Genomic DNA, 22,744 nt, shown 5'->3' on the forward strand with positions numbered 1-22,744 from the left:
GCAACACCCAAGTCGTGGAGCACCTTACCCGTTAACATGTGGCTGGCACCACCTCTTAAGAGTTTTCAAGACCTTTCTACTCCAGCAGGCTTTTGCCTTGCAAGGTTACTAACAGTGATGGCTGGGTCCCATTGAGACTGGTGCGGTAGAAAGCAGAAAGGCCCAGGGGAGGTGAAGGCAGATCTAATTCTACTTTTGTCCCCAATCTCTTCCCTGATGAAGTCTACTAAGGAAACAGTGAGATGAAGGAGGAGAAAGCTAACAGGCAGCGCCACCCTCTGGCCTGCCTGTAACTAAGACAAACAGATTGAGATTAGCAAGGCATCGTTCCAGACTCCATTGGTCATTAATGGTTTTAAATATGGAGAATTGTTTTATCCACCATTTCTGTCTCTATTGCATTTTGCCAGTGCTTCAGTTTTATTGTGCGATTGTAATTTTCATTGTCACAAACTGATCTGAGTGACACGTAGACATCAGAAAGGTGGGGTAAAGTGATTTAGAAGTGGGAGGAGTGGAGAAGGGTCTAGGGGGTTCTAGGTCAAAGAGGCGTGAAGAATGAGGCAGGCAACCCTCCACTGTCTTCTATTAAAAGTCAAAGGGAACAGACTGAAAAGGTTCAAGCCTAGATGGCTCGGCTGGTGAGAGCAGGGTGCTGATAATGCCAAGGTTGCAAGTTCAATCCCCGTATGGGACAGCTGCATATACCTGCATTGCAGGAGGGTGGACTAAGATGATCCTCAGGATCCCTTCAAACTCTACAATTCTATGATCTATGATCTCTAAGACTAGAAACGTGGAACCTGTGGCCGTCTAGATTCTGTTGGACCACAACTCCCATCGCACCTGACCACTGGCCATGTTGACAGGGGTGGATGGGAGTTAAGAGCCCAACAATGCCTGGAGGGCCACAGGTTTCCTATCCCTGTTCTTCTTTAGGATCCAGGTGAAGGTGGTACACTGCACTGGAAGCAGAAAGACACCCTTTCCAAACTTTGCAGCAGCAGCAGCAGCAGCAGCAGCAGCAGCACCCATAGAGGGTTACGGGACAGCTTGCATCTATTCCTTCCTTTTCTAGTAGTTCCTGTCTTTGAAACATTAATTACAACATTAAGATTCCTTGGGTGTCATCTTGTGACTCACTGACATTAGGTTCCTTTTAGCATCAGAATCAAGTAGAATTCTGTATACTCTGAAGGGAAGGGAAGACACAGAGAGGGATGGAGGAGGAACACTGTAAGATGGGAATTGAAAAATATACCTGCTTAGACATCTCTTAGGGGCTATGAAAGAAATTCTGTTTCTCTCATTATCTTGAGGGGAACATTCACTTTTGCTCAAAACACAATACTCATTCATCTAATGAATTTAAACAGTGGGGAAGGGGAAAAAGAGGTAGAATAGTTTTGAAAGAAACAGTCAGAGTTTTCATCACGAATAGCTAAAACAGATCAGTCAAAAATGGGTAGTACTCATGTGCCTGGATCCAAACCTGTTAATGCAGGCATCCCCAGACTTCGGCCTTCCAGATGTTTTGGACTACAATTCCCATCTTCCCCGACCACTGGTCCTGTTAGCTAGGAATCATGGGAGTTGTAGGCCAAAACACCTGGAGGGCCGCAGTTTGGGGATGCCTGTGTTAATGCAACAAACATAGGCACTTCGGCCCATGCATGTGAGCAATGATTTATTGATTTCCTTCCCTTGTTTCAGCTAGGGTTCCACAAGGAACTCAAGCTTTGCAAATTTGATATGCACTGTTTTGATTCGCACCTCCCACACTGATGTGTGGATTAGAACAGAGCTATTTGGTTCTGCTCGTCTCCAAATGCTGCAACACAATTCTTAGCTAATTACAAAAACGTATAAAGTATTAAAAGTGTCTAAAGCTCATCTTTGGAGAGAAAAGGAGCTTTGTATCCTTAAAGAAAATGTTCACAATGTGTGTTTAAATGCGCTGATTTTCAGGCAGGTTGGCTTTTAAAAATAGTAAATTATATGTGGAAAATAAGACAAAAGGTATTTATGAGTGAACAGATGGGAAAGTGACATAGGCCCTAAAGAGACAGATTTGCCCATTCCTCTTTGTGGCCCTCAAAAGTCACTTAAAGTGCCCAAGGGACTCGTTGGAGGGGCATCTGGTGTGGCAGGGAGCTGCAGAAATATGGGTGACCTTACCAAGCACTTAACAGAATTTCCACTCAAATTAATGAAGTTTGGCGCCAACCCAAAGAGAAGAAAACAAAGCAGCTGGTGTATCATTTCTTTAAAACTAAGATTTATTCAACAATGTTAAAATGCGCCAAAATGTTGACACTCCAATCAAATATTAATGGTGAACACAAATAGCTGGTAGCACAGTTTTTCTTTTTTTCTTTTCTTTTTAAAAAACCAATTAAATTCCCTAGTATGTATAAATAACAGTTAGACCTCACAGCACCCTGTGAGGTTAGTTAAGTAAAGATTCATGTAGCCATTCCCCCCTTTCCATTGCAAGGCAGCTTGTTTCAATTTATTTACAGTATTTGTATGCCGCCCAATATCAGTGTTCAGGGGGCAGCATACAGCAATAAAACACTAAAATACAGTATCAATGAAACAATAAAAACAGCAGCATAAAAATGTCAGCAGCGGCCAGTAAAACAGTACAAGATGCACAGCATCACTAAAAGTACACTGCAGATCTGAAATTCATTGCATTAAGAGGCAAAGATTTAAAATGCCTGGGTAAATAAAAATGGTCTTCCTCCTACACCAAAGAGAGTGTAAAGGGGACATAATTTGGTCAGACTGAGAGCCAGTACAAGCCTGGCAAACCTCAAACATCAGGAGTTTTAAAATCATGTCAATGAACTATCAGTCCAGATGCTGGACTAAGCAACTGAATAAAAGTCTTGTTTTTAGTTCCAGCTCTAGGGATCTAATTGTGGCAAGCAGAGAAGACCCTATCTTGTAGCTTGTTGAGCGTATTAGGATTCCCCTCACAGAACTACAATTCCCAGAGTTCCCTGGGAGGAGGGAGTGATCATTAAACCACTCTGGCAATTGTTAACTTTGAAAGGAATGGGATCTCTTAACAAACTACAGTTCCCAAGATTCTTTGGGAGAAGCCATGACTGTGTCATGGTATGATACTGCAGATGAGGCCTTAGCCACTGAACTTCTCAAAATTCATATGCCACAGTGTTCTTGGTTAATAAGATAGCAGTCGGTTTTTGTTTAATTTTGCAGTAAGTTTTAGTAAGAATCTCCTCTTCCATGTGTCTGAAGTAGGGATGGACAGACCTGTCAATCTCAGTTCTCTCAGATTCATATTTCTCCAATCTTAAAATCAGTTTGTTGCATTTCTGCAGCCATTTGTGGGTTTTATTTTTTTAAGCCACATGAAAATTCATCAGTGTTTCAGTGTGAATTTATCCTCTCTCACACACACATTCTTGTATAGAGTTTTGACCAATGCACATTTTTTTCTGCAAATATAATAATTTTTCTGCACACTTTCCCCTGATATATGTGTTTCTGTAAACATTGTTTGGCTGGAGAGCAGCATCTCAAAATTCAGTCAGGTGTGCATTTTGAAGGCTTGCTATGTTTTGGGTCTCGTAATGTTCTGGAAAGTTCAAACTTAGGTAAGCTCACATTTAAATATGAACTGAATTTCAACACTTTCCATTCTGTCATTATCTTCAATTGCATACAAGGCTTTTTTCCTGTTACCACAAAGGTAAAGTTTAAAAAGGCTTACTGCGGTCCACTGAGGAGACTGGGACCAGAGGGAACAAACTGGTTACTTTAAAACAGTATTCATTGCCACCATGACATCCTTCGTGATCCTGGAAGTCCCTCCCTGGCTACTGTAGCCGTTGTGGAACAAAGCAGCAGAGAAACAATGGGTTCAAATGGTACTTACAATTTATTCAGAACTTTTTAAAAAATGCGTTTTAACCATTACTCACGGTTTTGCCGATTTGACACAGTTGACCATTTCCTAAGCGACAGGCAATCTGAGCAGGATCCTGCACAGCCGCTCTTGGCGCGTAATGGAAAACAAAGAGCCCCAGTTTCTTTCCCAAGTTTCCCAAGTATATTTCCCGTCACCTTCTTAGTGTATTAGTCCTCATTACGCTTCAAGAAAGTTCGACCTGGAGATCCTCCCCATATTTTTGGATCAGCTTCTCATGATTGTGACTGACAGACCACTGTGTGGGGAGATACCTCGGCTGCATAACGTCCAAGAAGTGTTGTCGCCAGCGCCTCTCCAGCTGCATGAGGGAGCGAAGCCCCCCGCGGGAAAAACCCTGGACCACTTTTAGGCCATGTGGCATGTAGCTCTCGTTGCAAATCCTGAAAGGGCGTAAAGAAAATGTGGATTCAGATACAAGGACAGGACCCCATGGAATTCCAAACCACACACAGGCCTGTTATGTTTTGGCCTCCTGTATGCACTTTATAAAATTATCTGTAACACGAGTAGGCGGGGGACAAACAAACAGAAGCCTCAAGAGGGTGTTGAAAAGAAACAGGCAGAAATGAGAGGTGTTAGGGGTGAGGATCAGGTCTGGCCTGTGGTTCTCCATCACCCCTGCAACCTAGACACAGAGCTGTCAGCAAGCTAAGTTTCCGACTGTACCTGGTTTCCAGTCCAGCTGCTTCCTGCAGCATCTCCGGGGAAACGGTCACAGAGTCAAAGTAGTCCTTGATCACCTGTAGCAACTCCTCCTTCCTGGCATTGGGAAGACTGTCTGCATTCAAGAGAGCCCTGGCGCCTGAGCGGACCTGCCTGCGGATAGGGTCTTCCAGGAGGCGGACACCCTCCTCGCAACCAATGGGAGCGCCAAACTCCTCAGCCAGCTGCTGCTTGAGATGGTTGTCATAGTAATTGGAGATGGCATGGCAGGAGGTGCAGAGGAGAAGCACGTCATGGGAGTTGTGGTCCTTCATCTGGATGGGGAAGTGCTTCCGGTACTCGTGAGGAACTATGTTCTTCCTGTTGAGGAAACAGCAGCGGTTGCCAACAGTCAGCTCTGAGCTTGCAACAACCCAGTGACAACCTAATCCAATGTGGTATCCTAGCTTGCTCATCCCCAACTCCTCATCCCTAAGGCAGTTAATGACACAAGAAGTCAGTGTACAGAGCAGCAAAACACAATAAAATGAGCAAAGCGATAAAAAGGTAGGGTATACTGTACATGTTTAAATTTTGAAGAAGTGTTTTTTAGGGTCTACAATCATGCTTGGTCCTAGTTACATTAAAGCAAATGCAAATAAAAGCCCTTGTCACGGGTCCCTTGGTTTCATCAGGATTGGGCATGGGGTGGGAATCCCAGACAAGGGGGAGAGGATGGAGTTGGAGCAGATGAGGGGCAGGAAGGTGGGCACCTGGAGGTGAAGAATGCAGGTCCGACCCCTTTTTACTCTAGATATCAGCAGAGAGGCTCATTAGGAATGGAGAGGATTCGGTCCAGCCTGAGGGGTGAGCTGAAGAAACAGGAGCTTGAGGCAGGCAGGCAGGAAAGGCATTTTGTTGAGATCTCAGGACCACCTTGGTAGGTGGGATTGTTAGGCATCGTCTTACACATGAGTAGGACCTTGGCAAAGACACATGCCTGACTGGCCTGTTCTCTTCCTCCTGGTCAATCGTTTGGGAGCTTCAAAAGCTTTCTTCAGCCCGAACATCACAGCGACCGATGCCAAAAAGCATTAGCATGCTTAGGGATCCGCAGAGTCTTTGCAGTTTGCGTAACAGACCTCAGGCAACTCAGCATTTGGCTAATCTATCTTATTTACATAGAAACACACATGGAGCATTGCAACATGGCTCCCTCTCTCTCTAGCATCAGACAGCAAATAAAGAAAGAACAAAGGACAATAGTCCCACTTCACGGAACACAGTAACACAAACATCCTGTCTCCATCACTTCCCACTCTGTGGAATGAAAACATTTACCGTCATGTGATAGACAACAATCCCATGACTGCAGACACGGGGAGTGAATATTCAACAGGGATCAGTTGCACCCGCCCAGGAGGAGTTGTGCTGGTGCACATGTAGGACACGAGAGTCTCATAAGTGAGCACGCCCCACCTCATCTGAGAGAGGTGTGTCAGGAACATCTTCATAGTTCCTGTTCAGTTATGACTCTCTTGTCTTGCTCATGTCCCCTGAACTCTTGACTCATGGACCTTCTGTTTGCTTCTGAGCCCACACTGCTATTAGCCTGAGTAAAGATCTCTTCCTGACCCCGAAGGAAGCGCCACTGTTGTTGTGTTGTGGGACAGGAGCCTGACAGCCCTTGGCAGACCTTCCCTGACCAACATGGGGAAGGCCGGAGATTGAGTGGGCAGGGCGAGGTGTATGAGGGCATTGGGGGATAGGGCACTGAGTGCACCCCTGCCCCCATAAACAGTTTCAGCAAACACCTGATCCCCTTTCAGCCTCTAGTATTTTGCTCTACCAGAACTGAATGCCTCCCCTGGATTACTGGAGAACTCACCGAATATAAGACTCTCTTTTGCCACACACAACACACAGGTTCTCTTTGACAGTCAAGTAATAATCCACTTTAGATTCAGGGCGCCCAGAAGGTTCAAACCGTAGCTTCACAATAAATGGGTCCATGCTCACTAACTCTGTAATGGCAGAAAAAGGATGTTAAAATGTTTAATTTCTGCTTACGTGCCTTCTCTAAATAATGGGTTGCACAAAATAATAATGAATGTCTGAAGATGAATGCTTAGCAGTGGCAGGGTGTGGTGTATGTGGCAAATCTTGTTTTCCAAGCCAACATCTTCAGCCTCTGCATCTGTTTCAGTGTGTTACAGGTAGGTAGCCGTGTTGGTCTGACGTAGTTAAAACAAAATAAAAAAATTCCTTCCAGCAGCACCTTAAAGACCAACTAAGTTTTTTATTTTGGTATGAGCTTTCATGTATCTGAAGAAGTGGGCATGTACACGAAAGCTCATACCAAAATAAAAAACTTAGTTGGTCTTTAAGGTGCTGCTGGAAGGAATTTTTTTTTATTTTGTTTCAGTGTGGTTCAGCTTTAGCCCATAAACCTCTAGTTGCCTTTCTGATACCTTTCATCCCTCACTTCCTTCATCCAGACTGAGGGATCTAGATCCCACATTGGAGGAAGAGGAACAAAAGAAGATAGGTCATGTGGCCAGGACTGGGTTATGAAGTGAAGGAGGGCACACTGTGGTGAGTCTCAGATAAGCAACTTGATGGATTTTAAGAGGAATGGATGGGAAGAGCATCTGCACCCCAAGAGATAGACAATCTCTTGAGAGATATGGCCCAAATGCTGATGCACATTAAATAGTGGGCTGTTTTCCATATGTAGCTGAGCTTCTAAGTCACCATAACATTGGCCAAAAAGCTCAGTGTTGTTGACTAGTAAAATAACAGGCTCACAAACCTCCAATGCCTTTGTCAAGGTACCACTGAGCCTTCTTGCGATCACAAGTGCATAGAGGCTGCCCGTCTGGTGCATGTAAGAAGCAATTGTCATACAAGGGAGATTTTCTGCAAAAACAAATGGATGTCACAGAGAAGAAAGTTTAACATACATTGCCCAAAATATACAGTGGTAGTACCTTAATACTTCCGCTTATTGCACACAAGTTCACATGTAATAAAGGTAAATAATACTGTCACCTCAGTCTTTGGATTGACAGGGAAGCAAGACCTGCTAATTTCAACAGGATTTCCTTCCAAGGAAGACTGCAATTTTATGCACACTTACTATGAAGTAAGTCCGACTGAACCTTTGAGTAAACTTTCACAACATCAGCCTGCAAGTAGATGGCCCTTGCCCATTGCAGGCGATCACCTGCCTGTTCATCGCCACCACTAACAAGCTGGAGAAGGTCTGCAGCTCAGTGGCAGACCACCTGCTTTCCATGCAGAAGGTCCCTAGTTCAATCTCCATCATCTGCAGGTAAGGCTAAGGATGTCCTTAAGTCTGAAACCCGGGAGAGCCATTGCCAGTCAGTGCAGCCAATACCAAGCAGATTCTGATTGGGTATACAGACAGCATCCTATGTTCACAAGTTAACCTGCGGGGTGGGGACTTACGGTAATTTTTAACTGGTGCCAACTGCCCACTATTTAGTGAAAAACTATACAAAGCTGCACACAGTTTTACCTAACAGAATATCCAGTGCCCAGTGGCTTTTGCTTGTGCTTCCGAGGATCCTTTGATTCTTGGTTGACAGGGGACTGTCCATCGTTTACTGACTTTGGAATGTTTCTTTTTTTCTTTGGGCCTCCTGTGTTTTCGTCATCTCCAAAGCTACTCCTGTTTATTCCTTTGAAAGGTACATCTGCCAAACCCTGACACATCACAAGGACTTTTTCCCAACCAGGAAGAAGAGCATATTTGCTGCCTGCTGGAAGGAAGGGCAAGTTCAGCAGGTGGAGGAACAGAGCTACTGACACCTGGGTATCCCTGGCAGCATAAGCAACCTGAAGAGGAAAAGCAAGAACTCTGTGTTATAGTATGCAGGAGTGATTCCAGTACTCAAGAGGGCCCAAGAGGAAGAATTCCAAACATGAAAAGAATGAATGCAGGTTAATAAGATGAGGAAAGTAAGTTCCCTTATTCTACTTAGAACCCCCACACTAAAGTGTCAATACCAAAGCTCCATGAAGCTATAGTAAAACTGACTTCCAACAGTGTAAGAAAGCACTGCTTCCATTCTGCTGCAGTTCATCTTCCACCAAAACTACACTATTTGCCTCGCTGTCTGCTGTTGAAAAATAATGTGACTTACGTAATAAATTATGTACGTTAGGTTATCACTACATTATTGCACCCCATTCATTTCAATGTAAAGGAAATGCAATTCAGATTGAGCGGGGAGGAACATAATCAATTACATATCATTTGTGGATTGAAAGCAACACCATCAATCATTGATTGTATTCACTAGATTGATTTCTGTTCTGGACAAACAAGCAAACACCAGCAATTTCCACTCCCATTTCTGTTTTCACTACGATTTTCTGACATCCCTCCGTGCAACACAGCCACAACTGCTCCCGACCTTCATTTACACCCTCTGTTCTGGCAGCTCCTTAGGCCACTTTTTCTCTGTTTTTACGTCTTCAGATCCTGGCTTAAGCAATGCAGTCCTAATCCAAATCAGTATATATATATTTAAATCCTTAAGATGTGCTTCAGTCCTCCTCATATCTGTTTCTTGCAAACTCTTGCTCCCCTTTTCCCGCGGGAAAAATGAGATGTTCCAACTGCCACAGTGAATAACTGCAAAACTGCTGTGAGCTGCCTTGGTGACAAGACTCTCCAACCACTAACTACTACCAGTGCCGTGATGTGAAACCAAACCTGTTCTGGAGTTAGTTCTTCTACTTCCCAGTTGCTGCAGCGCAGGTGAAAAGACTTGTCAAGTGGGTAGCTGAGGATCCTCTCAGAAAGAGCTTTGAGGCTGAGTCCATTTTGGGGAAGGGTCTTACTTTAGGTTTTGTAAATGGGAGAAAGAAATGGGAGGAAAAGTTATTTTTTACACAGAAAAACTAAATGACTTCGGAACAGAATGATGCATAGGTTTTTGCAACCACTATAAGAAAGTGCCATCTGTGTCTAGAACTTTCTTGGCCAAGTGTAACCACTCACTGTTTAATCTGGGGATTTGACATCTAAATTGTCAGTGTTATTAGCATGAAGTTATTTCACAACTGCAGTTATTTGAAAAGAGTATATAAAACAAATACAATTATTAAAGAAGAAAAAGCAGGCGATCTTCCCTTATGTATATACGAGTTTTCTATCCCACCTTTCTTGTGCCAGTGCACTAAAATCCTTCCAGTAGCACCTTAGAGACCAACTAAGTTATTTATAAATATATTCTTCATTGCTGTTGTATCCAATCTGGATGCTTGGCAATGACTTTAGTAAAAGCAACAACACACACATACCCTGGAGATTTACATTGCAATCTTAGGTATGATTACTTGGAAGTAAGTCCCTCTTGGTTTAGCATGCCTTACTCCAGGTATCCCCAAACGATTCCCATCATCCCCGACCACTGGTCCTGTTAGCTAGTGATGAGGGGAGTTGTAGTCCCAAAACATCTGGAGGGCCGAGTTTGGGGATGCCTGCCTTACTCCCTTATAAAAATGTTTAGGAATGCAGCCTTAAGATCTAAAACATCTTCTGAATTAGAAATAACGGGGTATTTTTCAAAGCGTTAATAGTAAATATATCAAATGTGACTACACTGGTCAGAAAGAGAACTGTGGCTCTAAGGAGAAATAGGGAAAATATGCAGGACAACCTATTTTATAAGCTAAATGGGGTCTATATTGGGAGGAATATATGTTGGCAGAATTAGAGGAAAATATTTTCAAAATACAGTATCCGTGGTATATAGGGTGACCACTTATGCACAGACAAAAAAGTGGCCAGATAGGACACAACTTTCCATTTGTTGATCTCTCTCTCTCTCATTACTATAGTGGGAAAGACTGTGATCAGGTGGCCTAAGGGCCCACTCAGTCTGCTGTCCTGATGCATTTCAACTAGAAGATTGTCCTCAGAAAAACAGGGCACATGCCCAGCAGAGTAGTATTCTATACATCAGCAAATGTGAGAGGCTGGGAGGAGAAAGGAAAGATCCTAGGCAAGAGCTGTTTACCTTCTGCAGGTAGTAAGGGTTAAGATCTACAACCTTTAAAAGAGGTCTCTATATTCTACTTGTACTTTCCTTAGCTGTTTTTCTTATTCTTTTTTATTCGCATTAGTTTTCTATATTGTATTATGAAAATCTTAACCCCTGCCCCCCGAAATGTGGCACATTTATAAATTGGGTAATGACTTTCCCCATATCTCCCAGGCATGCCTACTTATTAATCTGTTTTGGAGAATGATTGATATATAAGCTAAGTATAAGTGTGATAGTTATAACTTTAAAAAAAACAACTGAGCCCAAAGTGGTTTTGTAATATTATCTGAAGGATTTAGTCCCAGAGACTAATTTAGAATTCATTAGTAATTTAGAATTCATTAGTAATTAATCTAACTACAGCCAAGTTAACTTACCAACTACAGCCAAGTATCACAAGTACTTGGAAAAGTAATTCCCCCGACTTGGAGTGCGAGCATATGGCATGTTGCTGTGATGCCGAAGATAATTGGCAGAGCAATCCTAACAGAATTGCTGACTGTAGGCAATTAGGATAGAGAGGAGGGGTTTATTAGCTGGTTGGAGAACCATGTCTGCCGCAGAGGTCACTGTTACACCTGTTGCTCCTGCCAGCAATAACTGGCCCCAAAATGTGGCATTGTGGGGGATAAATGTAAAGATGCTATACAACAGTTTGTTTTCCCCTGTTTATTGGGAGTAAAGGTACCCCTGACCATTAGGTCCAGTCGTGACCGCCTCTGGGGTTGCGCGCTCATCTCGCATTATTGGCCGAGGGAGCCGGCGTATAGCTTCCAGGTCATGTGGCCAGCATGACAAAGCCGCTTCTGGCAAACCAGAGCAGCACATGGAAACGCCGTTTACCTTCCCGCTGTAGCAGTTCCTATTTATCTACTTGCATTTTGACGTGCTTTCGAACTGCTAGGTTGGCAGGAGCTGGGATTGAGCAACGGGAGCTCACCCTGTCACAGGGATTCGAACCGCCGACCTTCTGATCAGCAATATGGAATATATATTAAAAAATAGTTAGCAACACTAAAAGGAAAGACCGACACTATTCTGTACCAATTGCAATGAATAACACTCTAGGGAAAAACCATGCTAGCATCCTTCTGTGGTAATCATTAAAAATAAATAAATAAAATTGAAAACACAATTCTACCACCAGCGCGTGCGTGCACACACACACACACACACACACACACACAAATCTTTCTTGCAAGTATACATACTTCTGTCTCATGGCTAGATACCGAAGGTCCACGCTCCCTTTCACTGTTACACTGTAGCCATGAAGTAACTTGCAAGCATCTTCCCAACACCCTACCCCAACTTTCAGGATGCCACCATCTGCCAGAATGTCCAGCAAAGTCTTTGGAAGAACCTGTCCACCTCTGGTCAGCTGGGGCAAGCGAAGAATAGTGCAAAAACCACTGTAAACAGCCAGTTGCAAGAGAGACACAGGTGGATCCTTCTTCCCTTTGACTGAGACCTTGAAAAAATAAAAAGATAATTTCTCCATTATATATATATATATATATATATATATGCCATAACAGAATGTAAGTACAGTTATTTTAAAAAAAGCTTTTCGGCTATCTAGAGCAAGCCTACTGGGAACATTATGCATTTTCAGTCAATATTTCTTGCCTATCCTAATGTGAATTGATACAGGCTGCATCACCACTCGTTAAATTTGCAAACTGACTCTGGGCTCTAAGACTGCTAAACACTACACCTTGTAAGGCACACAGCTTCGCCCTAATTGCATAATGTATGGGGCTGGCAATGCACAATCTCAGAAGCGCTCCCATATTCAGGCAGTAACATCATGCATTAGCCATTATTACAGTCGTACCTTGGAAGTCGTACCTTGTGGTCTCTTCCAACTCTATGATTCTATGAATAGAATCTGTTCCAGAAGTCCGTTCGATTTCCGAAACGTTCGGAAACCAAGGCGCAGCTTCAGTTTGGTTTCCCATTGTGCAGGCACGCCGGAAACAATAGTGGAAGCCGCTCTGGATGTTCAGCTTCCAAAAAAATTCCAGAAACCAAAACACTCACTTCCAGTTTTCGATCATTCGGGAGCTGGAACGTTCAACGCCCAAGGCATTTGGGAGCCGAGGTATGACTTATTGTCTTTCAGAACCCTTAGGCTAAAATCCTAGCCAGCAGCTAGTAGTTCTTTTATTCTGGTGGGCCACTGATCTATCTAGTGCCATAAACCTATTATACTTTCTGTCTTTATAGATTAGTTATATTTTAATAGTCTGCCATAAAACATGTGTTGTGATGTGTTTTTAGAAAAACACCAAAGGGACCTAGACAATTGCATCCTTTTTAACATCAGTAATAACAATGCAATTGCATTGGTAACCTCAAGACTGTACTATTGTAATGTGGTCGTCAATCATCTGTTTCTGCCCTAAGATATTAAAGGAACAGACCTTCCCATCATTTATGACTTACCCACTCACAGTCGATTCCAAGGACTGGACAACACACCAACATTTTCTGAATAAAGGGCTCCACTTCATTCCACTGCTCTGCCTCAGAAATTACCACTACTTCCGCCCCAAGAATCTTCTCCACCCAGGGGATTGTGGCGGAAGAATGCAGTGAGAGAACATAATCTTCCAAGGGGTCTTCCTTTTCTCCTTCTTGAACTGCTCTTCCTAGGTTAAGTGCAATGCAAGATTTGTGTTTCTGACGGCGGGTGACTTTCCAGAAAATCAGGCCTCCTGCTGCAATGCCCAACAGGGAGGCCACAGTAACAGCAATGGTTGTTTGCCTTGGCATCTTTCATTCCCCATACATCTTCACCTACAGGAAAAAATGGCATTATTTAGAGTTACCTTGTAACCTCCAAACAAAATATTAAGGAAAATATATGAAGTCCTAGACAGGCTTCTGGGAGAGGGGAACATTATGTCTCCAATCTTATACCTACTTACCTGGGAGTAAGTCTCACAGAGCTCAGCAGAATATACTTCTGCATAAACATAGGCAGGATTGTGTCATATATTATTTTTAATTCCATCAAACATGCAACTGAGAAGTTCAAGATCTGACAAACTAGCTGTTTAGAGCAGGGGTCAGCAAACTTTTTCAGCAGGGGGCCGGTCCAGACCTTGTTGGGGGCCAAACTATATTTTGAAAAGAAAAGAAAAAAATTCCTATGCCCCACAAATAACCCAGAGATGCATTTTAAATAGAAGCACACATTCTACTCATGTAAAAACACCAGGCAGGCCCCACAAATAACCCAGAGATGCATTTTAAATAGAATCACACATTCTACTCATGTAAAAACACCAGGCAGGCCCCACAAATAACCCAAAGATGTATTTTCAATAAAAGCACACATTCTACTCATGTAAAAACACACTGATTCCCGGACTGTCTGTGGGCCGGATTTAGAAGCCAATTGGGCCGGATCCAGCCCCCGGGCCTTAGCTTGCCTACCCATGGTTTAGAGCTTACGGTACTAGGTTAGGAGGCTTATAATGATATAACCAACACAGTCTCGACCCAATATGGTCCTTTTCCAGGAGAACATCCATTTTAGGGAAATAAACCCAGCTTCAACTTCCTGCTCTTCACCAGATGCCTAACCCCTTAATGATACCATTTCTATTCCTCCAAATCCCTCCTCAATACTCTACTTTGGCACAATCTCCTTTGCCCTACAGTAACTAAATCTATGTATGCAAAATGCAGTAACTGTGCATTCTCCATCCTATTTCCCTTCTCTCCGTGCCCCTCTCCTTTCTCTGTTGTCTCCCTTGTGTCCAATTTCTAGACAATTAGCACTTCAGCGAAGGGATGTATCCTCTCATTCATTGTAAGATGCCAGATTCCATGGATGGCACTGAATGCATAAATAAATAATGCCAAACAGTAAAGGAAAAATATTAATATTTTAAGTTATAGTGAGGGCTTACAGCCAGTTAAGTAACTTTGAGTTGTTTGAATGGCCTTTTAACAAAATCAACTAATTAAATTTAAATGAGCATGTAACCCACAATATATACATTTTTGCAATCCTAAGCTCAGGGGAAATCACACATTGTGCATGCTTGCTCACCATTACAACTTTTCTCTTCACAGAACTCCAGGGTTCCATGGAACACAGTTTGTAAAATGCTGGACTAATTACTGTAATTCATCTACTGAGTAAGGGCCTACTGTATCCAGGCCTCGTCATAACAATCTATCATGTATTTTCTAAAATCATGGACCTCAAGTTTCAAAATGAACTATTTTAAAAGTGTATTGCTTAGTTGTGTATGGTTATTTCACTGCCTAAGACTTTAAACTGGTATAGTATTGGTTAGGAAATACTTTGGTATTTGGCACTCGACTGGCAAAGGAATTAGCTCTGCACTTGGTTGTGGAAACCCAGATTTTATTTTTATTTTTGTGGTTTTTTCAGATTTACAATTACACCTTTTCCCCATGCTATATACTGTACCATAATTCTGTTTGACTTCCCACCCAGCATTTCATGACAGTTCTTTTTAAACTTGTTTAACTGCATATATACCCTGTTTCTCCGAAAATAAGACGTAGTCATAAAATAAGCCTTAGCAGGATTTTTAAGCATTCAAGGAATATAAGCCATACCCCGAAAATAAGACATAGTGATAGGCGCAGCAGCAATGCTGGCCGCAGCAAGAGGAGGAAAAAAATAAGACATCCCCTGAAAATAAGCAATAGTGGTTTTTAAAGGGAAAATAAATATAAGACGGTGTCTTATTTTCGGAGAAACACGATATTAATTCCTTCACCCAATTTTCCACACTCTCTTATCTTTCATATTATCAACTGTGGGTCACAAAGTACTCCCTACCTGGAATTTATATTTGAGGTCCAATTTTTGTAAATATTCTACTCCCATCTCGTCAATTTGTCATCTTGACTTCTTATTTTAGATGCAATACTGGCAAGCTCTGCATATTCAGCTAGTTTGTACCGTATATCCTTTGTTCTTTCACTGGGATATCTGTTTCCAATATCTTGCATATACTATCCTTGCTACTGTTGCGTATAAAAATAAGTTCATTCCCAATTATACCTAGAAGAAATGCTTCCGGTTTCTTGGGAAAGGTAAATTTAAAGATTTTCTTTAACTCATTGTACACCATCTCCCTAAATTCTTTTGCCCATTTACATTTCCACCATAGCCGAATAAAGGAACCCTCTACCTCCAGATATTTCCAGCACATTTTTTATTTTTATTTTTATTGTATATTTTAGCCAGTTTGACTGGAGTCAAATACCATCTATACTGCATTTTGGACATATTTTCTCTTATTTGATAACATGCCAAAAAGTTCATCATTGAATTCCATAATTTTTCCCACTCAACAACCTCAATATTATGCCCAATATAAATAGCCCATTGTTATCATTGCCTCCTTAAAAAGTTCATCTTTAGTCTCCCACCCTAACAATAGTTTATATATTTAGAGATTTGTATTGGGCCCCAAAATCACTTTTTCAAATTCTGATCCTTCTTGCACAAATCCTTAGAAACCCATTTTAGAATCCAACGGAAGCGACAGTTGAAGAGAGTTAGGAGGAAGGAGGGAGGAAAAAGGGAGGAAGGAAGGAAAAAACACAATGGGTTTAAGATAGAAAATGGCATTTTTTAAAAAAGGATTGCTTGGGAGACTGCTCCAGAGTTTTAGCTTTATCACTGTGTTTCCCATGTGGTGGGATATAATAAATGTAATAAATATTTTCTCAATGCCAGTTTGTGTCTTCGTTGAGCAGAGTGGCTTCAGTTTCCACTGTAACAATTTTGAGTGGCGGAGAGACTGCCACTCCATTACAACTGACCAACCTTCCTTATGTTTGTAAATCTTAATAGACTCAAGGTATTTGGCTTCCCAGTCAGTCAGTTTCACTACAAGAGCTACCGACTGTTTTATTTCACCATTAAGGTTTCTTAAATGGAGTTAATGGCCAGTAAAGTGAGCTTTGCAAGAGCCAAGCGTTCGGATCAGGCCATTTCACCTTATAAGACCTCCCTCCCTCAGAGGTTTTAATGCAGGGACTTCTTTTTTTGTTATCTGTATGGTGCTTAGCATTTTTAGGCACTTTGAATGTGTTGCATAATACGTTCTCTATAAAAATAATAATAATCCGAACACACATATAGCGTTTGCATGACAGAGTTAACAGATAACAGCTAATACTGTGGTAATAATAATAATATAGGTAACAGTTTAATCTCTCCCCCTACACCGTGGAACTTTGTTGAAGCTGAGAGAGGTAAGAAAGGCGATAGGTGAGGAAAGATCGCACAATATTCTTTAATTGGGGAATTGGATGCTCCTTGTTGATTCAGGACCAGGTTAAGAGATCGCATAAGGAGCAGCAGGGTGCGGCTGCCTTCAGAGTATCCCAGCTCCACTCGAGTAGACCCGATTTGTCTAAAGCCCCCTTTGCATCTTGAAGTTTTTTTATTTTAGCATTCTTAGGGCTACAGTCGCAGACAGAAGGAGAGAGCTCCACCAACCTCTGAACGATATTATAACAATCTCTAGGAAAGCAAACTACCACGCGACGAGGAAATCAAACGCAAGCATCTGACGGCGATTTCCCCCTCCCGCCAGACCCAACAATCTCGCTTTTTTTAATCCTCCCCAAAGGCTGAACCTTTCAATAAACCCGTATCTGCTATCAACAAAGGACACGTGCATGTTACCTGCTTCTGTTCCGTGGGGCAGGAACTCCTTCTCCGTGGTGTGCGCGCTTCCCGGAGCCTGCTCGTACGCGAACGCTTCCGTCCTTCGGGGAGAGGAACGTACACGTGCGTTGCCGGAGCTCCCATTAACGCAGGGAGTCGCCATGTTGTACGGCAATTGTGACTGTGGTTCCATCTGTCTGAGCTTCCGGGCTGCTTAAAGGAATAGCGCCTGGTGGACGGAGTTCTTCTTAAAACCAGGCCAGCCTTTACTAGAGAACAAGTGCGGTTGGGATTCACTGGCGTGTGTCTTGCGCGGGCTGTGCAATCCTATACACGCGTTAAATGTATTTCGGATCTCACTAACCGAGCTTTTAGAATGAGTGCGGAAAGGGAAGGTCCTACTCAAGCAGCCCGATCCTATCACGGTTTGTTTGGAAAGTTAATTGCGACGGGGTTCAAAGGAAGCGCCCATAGGATTGCATCCTTGCACCTCAGTTTACAGAAGAAGGGAAAAAAATCGCCCTTTGTGCCTCATAACTACCTCTGCTGAGGCAACATGTTGGAAACTGTTGCCGTGTGATTTCCTTCATTTTTTTTAATGTGTGCTTGTCGGTGATTTTATTTTTTAATGTAGATCCCTGTACAGGAGGCAGGAGTTCCCCAACTATCAAATTCGCAGGTTGCACTACTGATAATGATTACATCACGGGAGAGCAGAAGGTAGATTGGTATCTGGTACAGATCTTTGAAGGAATTGTAGACCAGCAGGATTCAGATCCTGGCCCTCTTCTAAATTAGACTGCAAAAATGGAGAGAATGGGGCTGGGGAGATTTTCGTATGACAGGATTGTGACCTCCATTATGATGCTGACAACAAATTTCTGGGTCCTTGGTGACAACCTGATCAAGAGCACCTCTGTTTTGCTCCTGGCTCTTGTTGACCTTAAAATAAAAAAAACATCCTGCAAGCATCAAGTCTTCCCTCACCTATCAGAACAAGGAGCAAATAATCAAATTAGGGGTTCAGACAGCAGAGCTGGCCCCTGTGCCAAATCTAGCCAGAAGGTTGCTGCCTGGTTCTTCATTTAGTTGCCAAGCCAGAGAGAGACAGAAGTGCCTGTGCCATAGAGCTTCCTGGGAAGCTACTGTTCGGAAGAGGGTGGAGCTTTGGTCTCCTGTCAGATAATAATGTACAGTATACACAAGAACTTATTATTTCAGTATGTATTAATTTATCAGGAAAAAGTACTAACCTCATATTCTGTACTCCAAGACATAAACGTGGATTAACCAGATTAAATAATAAACTGACAGGCATTGGGGTAGCTGACATTTACCCAAACTTTTCAGTTTCTCTGGAGAACAGAAGGGGAGGTAAAGGAAACAGAAATGGAACAGACCAACATGATAGTTGTGAGCTTGCATTTTCATGGCAGATGCACTGAAATAATGTGAGGGGCACAGGACTTCATAGTCTAGCCCCTCCCACACCGCTATATGGCATGGTCACACCTACACTGTAGCTTCCTGCAATGTGAAATGCTTACCCAACATCCATGTGTTTGGCAACATGAGCAAGGCATCTCATTTGGAGATGTAGTAAACCTGTTGTCTAGTTTAGCATGCGGTGAGCAGCTTTAATCTCCTAAGAACTTCACAAATTTGTCACAGTAGGCCTCCAAGTGCTCCACATTTCATTGGCCAGGAGAAATGACAAAAAGACTCGTGACCCCATGGATCAGCGCACGCCAGGCACTCCTGTCTTGCACTGCCTCCCGCAGTTTGGTCAAACTCATGTTCATAGCTTCGAGAACACTGCCCAACCACCTCGTCCTCTGTTGTCCCCTTCTCCTAGTGCCCTCCATCTTTCCCAACATCAGGGTCTTTTCCAGGGAGTCTTCTCTTCTCATGAGGTGGCCAAAGTATTGGAGCCTCAGCTTCACGATCTGTCCTTCCAGTGAGCACTCAGGGCTGATTTCCTTCAGAATGGATAGGTTTGATCTTCTTGCAGTCCGTGGGACTCTCAAGAGTCTCCACCAGCACCATAATTCAAAAATAGTCATGATTAAGAACTCTTAATTCATGTTTGGTCATCTTCACAATGAGATTTCCACCATCTGCACTCTAGCCATCATCTGACCTTCATTTTCCACAGTTCCCCAGAGAGCGAATGTGGGTTCATGATGTCAATGTATCTTCAGGAACCATAATTCAAGTGGGCTTAGTAGCAATTCTATCCTTGTTCAGGAGGCATAAGTCAGAAAGGAGGAAAGTGAAAGCAAAATAACAGCTGTTGGATTGGAAAGCTTTTATTCTTCATAATATCATTATCACAAACATGTTCCCCAGTTTAACTATTGTAACAGAGTATTCAAGCATAAATGTTGAATGAAAAATAAATGGAAGCAACTGATGCATGAGCTGATTCGGGTATGGGAAGCAAAATTGAAACTCCAAACTAAATTTGACTGGCACTGCACATAAGAGGGAGATGGCCACCAAGCTTTGGCCAAAAGCTCATCTGCGAATGTTTGTGCTTGAAAGCAACTGAGCTGCCTTCTCAGATAAAATATATATATATTTAACTTTCAAGTATTACAGAAGATGTTATACAACACTGCCAATAAATCAAATCAAATTCCTCATTTTGTGATCTTCTGTGGCACATTAGTTGGTACCTAACAATTAAACGTGCATATAGGAAACAAAGAGGATTCTTTGGTGCTTTTTCTGGTATACATCAGGGCTCTCCAACATCCTAAGGTGCTAGAAGAAATGTTAGAAGTACTGTATTTTGCTGGGTATAAGACTAGGTTTTTAAACCAAAAAATTCGGTTTAAAGTTGGGGATCGTCTTATACACAGGTAGTGCTGAGGGGTGTTTTCTTAATTTGGAGTCCCCAAATTTGGAGTCTTATACATGGGGGCGTCTTATACACGGAAAAATATGGCACAAAGATATATATTTTTCTGAAACACATTTGAGGTCTACACCCACCATTCTTTCTATAATGTAGCACACATTTGGGGATTCTCCCCTCTACATTTTTACCACTTCTTCCTCTTAAAAAAAATGTATGCACTCTTATCAGTTTTACTAACGCCAAGGTCTCCCTTCTCTGATTTCTGGTGAACCTGACAACGCTGGGGGAAAGCTTAGTCATTATCCCTTTGCTCTCCTTGTTCTCAATGAAACAGGAGAAGGTTGGGTGAAGGCCTTGTCAAGGTCACCAATACAGGAAATCTTCCATCTGCCCATCCTTTTCCCTTCTCCTGCTCCAAGGATCAGAGGATGTGTGTGTGTGTTTTATTTAAAAAGTAGTGTTTGTGCGCAAAATAGTTTAATTTTAAAAATAAACTGGCAGGCATTGGTGTAACTAATAAGACATTTCCCCAAACTTTAAGTTTCTCTGGAGAACAGAGGGAGGGATGAAGGACAGAGAAATGGAACAGGCCAAAATGATATTTGTGGGATTGCATCTTCAGAACAGATTGTCTTGGGACAATGAGTGACAGATACTGACAGTTGACCACAGTTTGGCCGGGTGGGAATAACTGACTGGGGGAAATTAATAGACTCACTGAGAAACAGCTTGATCTTTTGTCAACTGCTTGGCTCTGGATTTTATCCACTGTTTTGCTTTTTTGTATTTTGTTGTTGTTGTTCTGTTAATGTTATTATAATTCTGTTGCTTTATTGATTTTTGATGTTCTCTACCTTGGACATTTTATGCAAAGGCAGAACTGTAATGTTTAAAATACATAAATATTGGTCCCTGAGCCAGTCACTCTTGACTGTCACACCGCACCATCATAAATGCATCTCTTCCTAGTCAATTTTCCTGGAATAACTTGTTTGCCTCCTTCCAACAACTCCTTCAGCCAAGCTGGTGCCAAACATATTGCTCTGCTTTCCTTTGGACCACACCAGTGAGGCCAAGAGGGGAGTCATGTTGTCTGGGCAATGTTCTCCATACACACTGCCCAGGCTTGTGCTCCAGGGAGATTCCGTTACCTCACTTGTCACAATGAGGGAACCGTCAGAAGGTCATCAGAGCTGGATCTCAGTGTCCAGGCTGAATTATGGGGGTGAAGATGCTCCTTCAGGTATGCAGGGCCAAAGCTGTTTAGGGCTTTAAAGGTCAGCACCAACACTTCGAATTGTGCTCAGAAATTTGCCAAACGTACTTTCTTTGTCAAATAAAGTAAGCTCTATTTGATGCCACATCCACCCCATGGCTCTAGCTACTTACCCTCCTGTTTCATTGCAAAAGGGCCACTAAAGTAACAACATAACATAATAATAGCTTACTGGATCAGGCCAATCACCCATCTATCTAGCATGCTGTTCTCGCAGTAGCCAACCAGATACCCGGGGGCAGCCCACAAACAGAACCAGAGTGTAACAGCACTCTGCCCACTTGTGATTCCCAGTGACTGTCATTGGGCAGCCTTGACAGGAGCAATTGTGTCAATCTCTCTCTGCAGCCTACCATTCCACAGTGTGACAAGAGCCTTACAGAAGCACCAGTCACCAGATGGAAATCCCTCAAAGCATTCAGGAATACATCAGATTCTCTATGGGTGGACTATCTGATTTGGTTTTCCAGCACTGCAGAGTGATGTCATCTTGCGTTTTAATTTGTTGGAAGCCACCAAGTGGCCGGGGTAACCCAGTCAGATGGGCGGCATATAAATAATAAATTATTATAATTATAACTGACTTCAGCCCAAATCTCAACAGTAATCTGTCCATGACAATTCTATCAGCTGAGTATTGAAAGTCTGCCTTGTGGCAAATACCGCAAATGAAGTGGGAGCAGTGAAATAGCCATGTTTGCTGTTACAATATGTTTTTCCCCAGAATTGCTAAAACAAAAATGGATTGTAAGGAGCTCCAAACTGGGTGAATGGACACTAAAATGGGGAATGCAATTTGAAGTAAGCAAGTGTAAATTGATACAAACTGGGGCAAAAAAGTCTTAATTTCACATATTCTAATAGGGTCCGAGCTGGCAGTGGGTAACCAAGAATAAGACCTTGGAGTCATATTGGGCAGCTCAACAAAGACATCTGCCCAGTGTATGGCAGTTGTGGAAAAGGTGAACTCCATGTTAAGGATCATTCGGAAAGAAACTGAAAGCTGTCCATTTCATCATACAAATCTATGGTGTGGTCACACATGGAATACTGTGAATAACTCTGGATGCCACCTCTGGTGTGGAAAACATTCAGAAAACGGCAAGCAAAATAATCAAATGGGCTCAACTTCCATATAAGGAACAACATGGGGGTTTAGCTTAGAAAAAGAGTGAGTTAGGGGGAACATGGTATTAAAAAAGTAGACAAGTCCCCCTCTCGTAATACTAGACAGAAGACAGGG

General features: G+C 42.6%; 1 protein-coding gene across 2 annotated transcripts; it reads right to left on the reverse strand.

Moving 5' to 3' along the window:
* Positions 1–2,258: 2,258 nt before the first annotated feature.
* Positions 2,259–17,443, reverse strand: EXD2 (exonuclease 3'-5' domain containing 2). 2 transcript variants are annotated; one of them, XM_035113558.2, is made up of 9 exons: positions 17,381–17,443; positions 13,135–13,488; positions 11,898–12,157; positions 9,351–9,477; positions 8,148–8,467; positions 7,419–7,525; positions 6,495–6,630; positions 4,631–4,987; positions 2,259–4,344 (listed from the first exon to the last, which is right to left on the reverse strand). In XM_035113558.2, the coding sequence occupies exons 2-9, from the start codon at positions 13,462–13,464 to the stop codon at positions 4,128–4,130; spliced, it is 1,854 nt and encodes a 617-aa protein (XP_034969449.2). In that variant the 5' UTR covers positions 13,465–13,488; positions 17,381–17,443; the 3' UTR covers positions 2,259–4,127. The 2 variants fall into 2 exon arrangements, with proteins under 2 accessions (XP_034969449.2, XP_060129843.1); XM_060273860.1 differs by lacking the exon at positions 17,381–17,443 and having other exon boundaries at positions 13,143–13,349.
* Positions 17,444–22,744: the final 5,301 nt, after the last annotated feature.

Source organism: Zootoca vivipara, chromosome 1 (assembly GCF_963506605.1).
Source record: "Zootoca vivipara chromosome 1, rZooViv1.1, whole genome shotgun sequence".
Classification (NCBI taxonomy): Eukaryota; Metazoa; Chordata; class Lepidosauria; order Squamata; family Lacertidae; genus Zootoca; species Zootoca vivipara.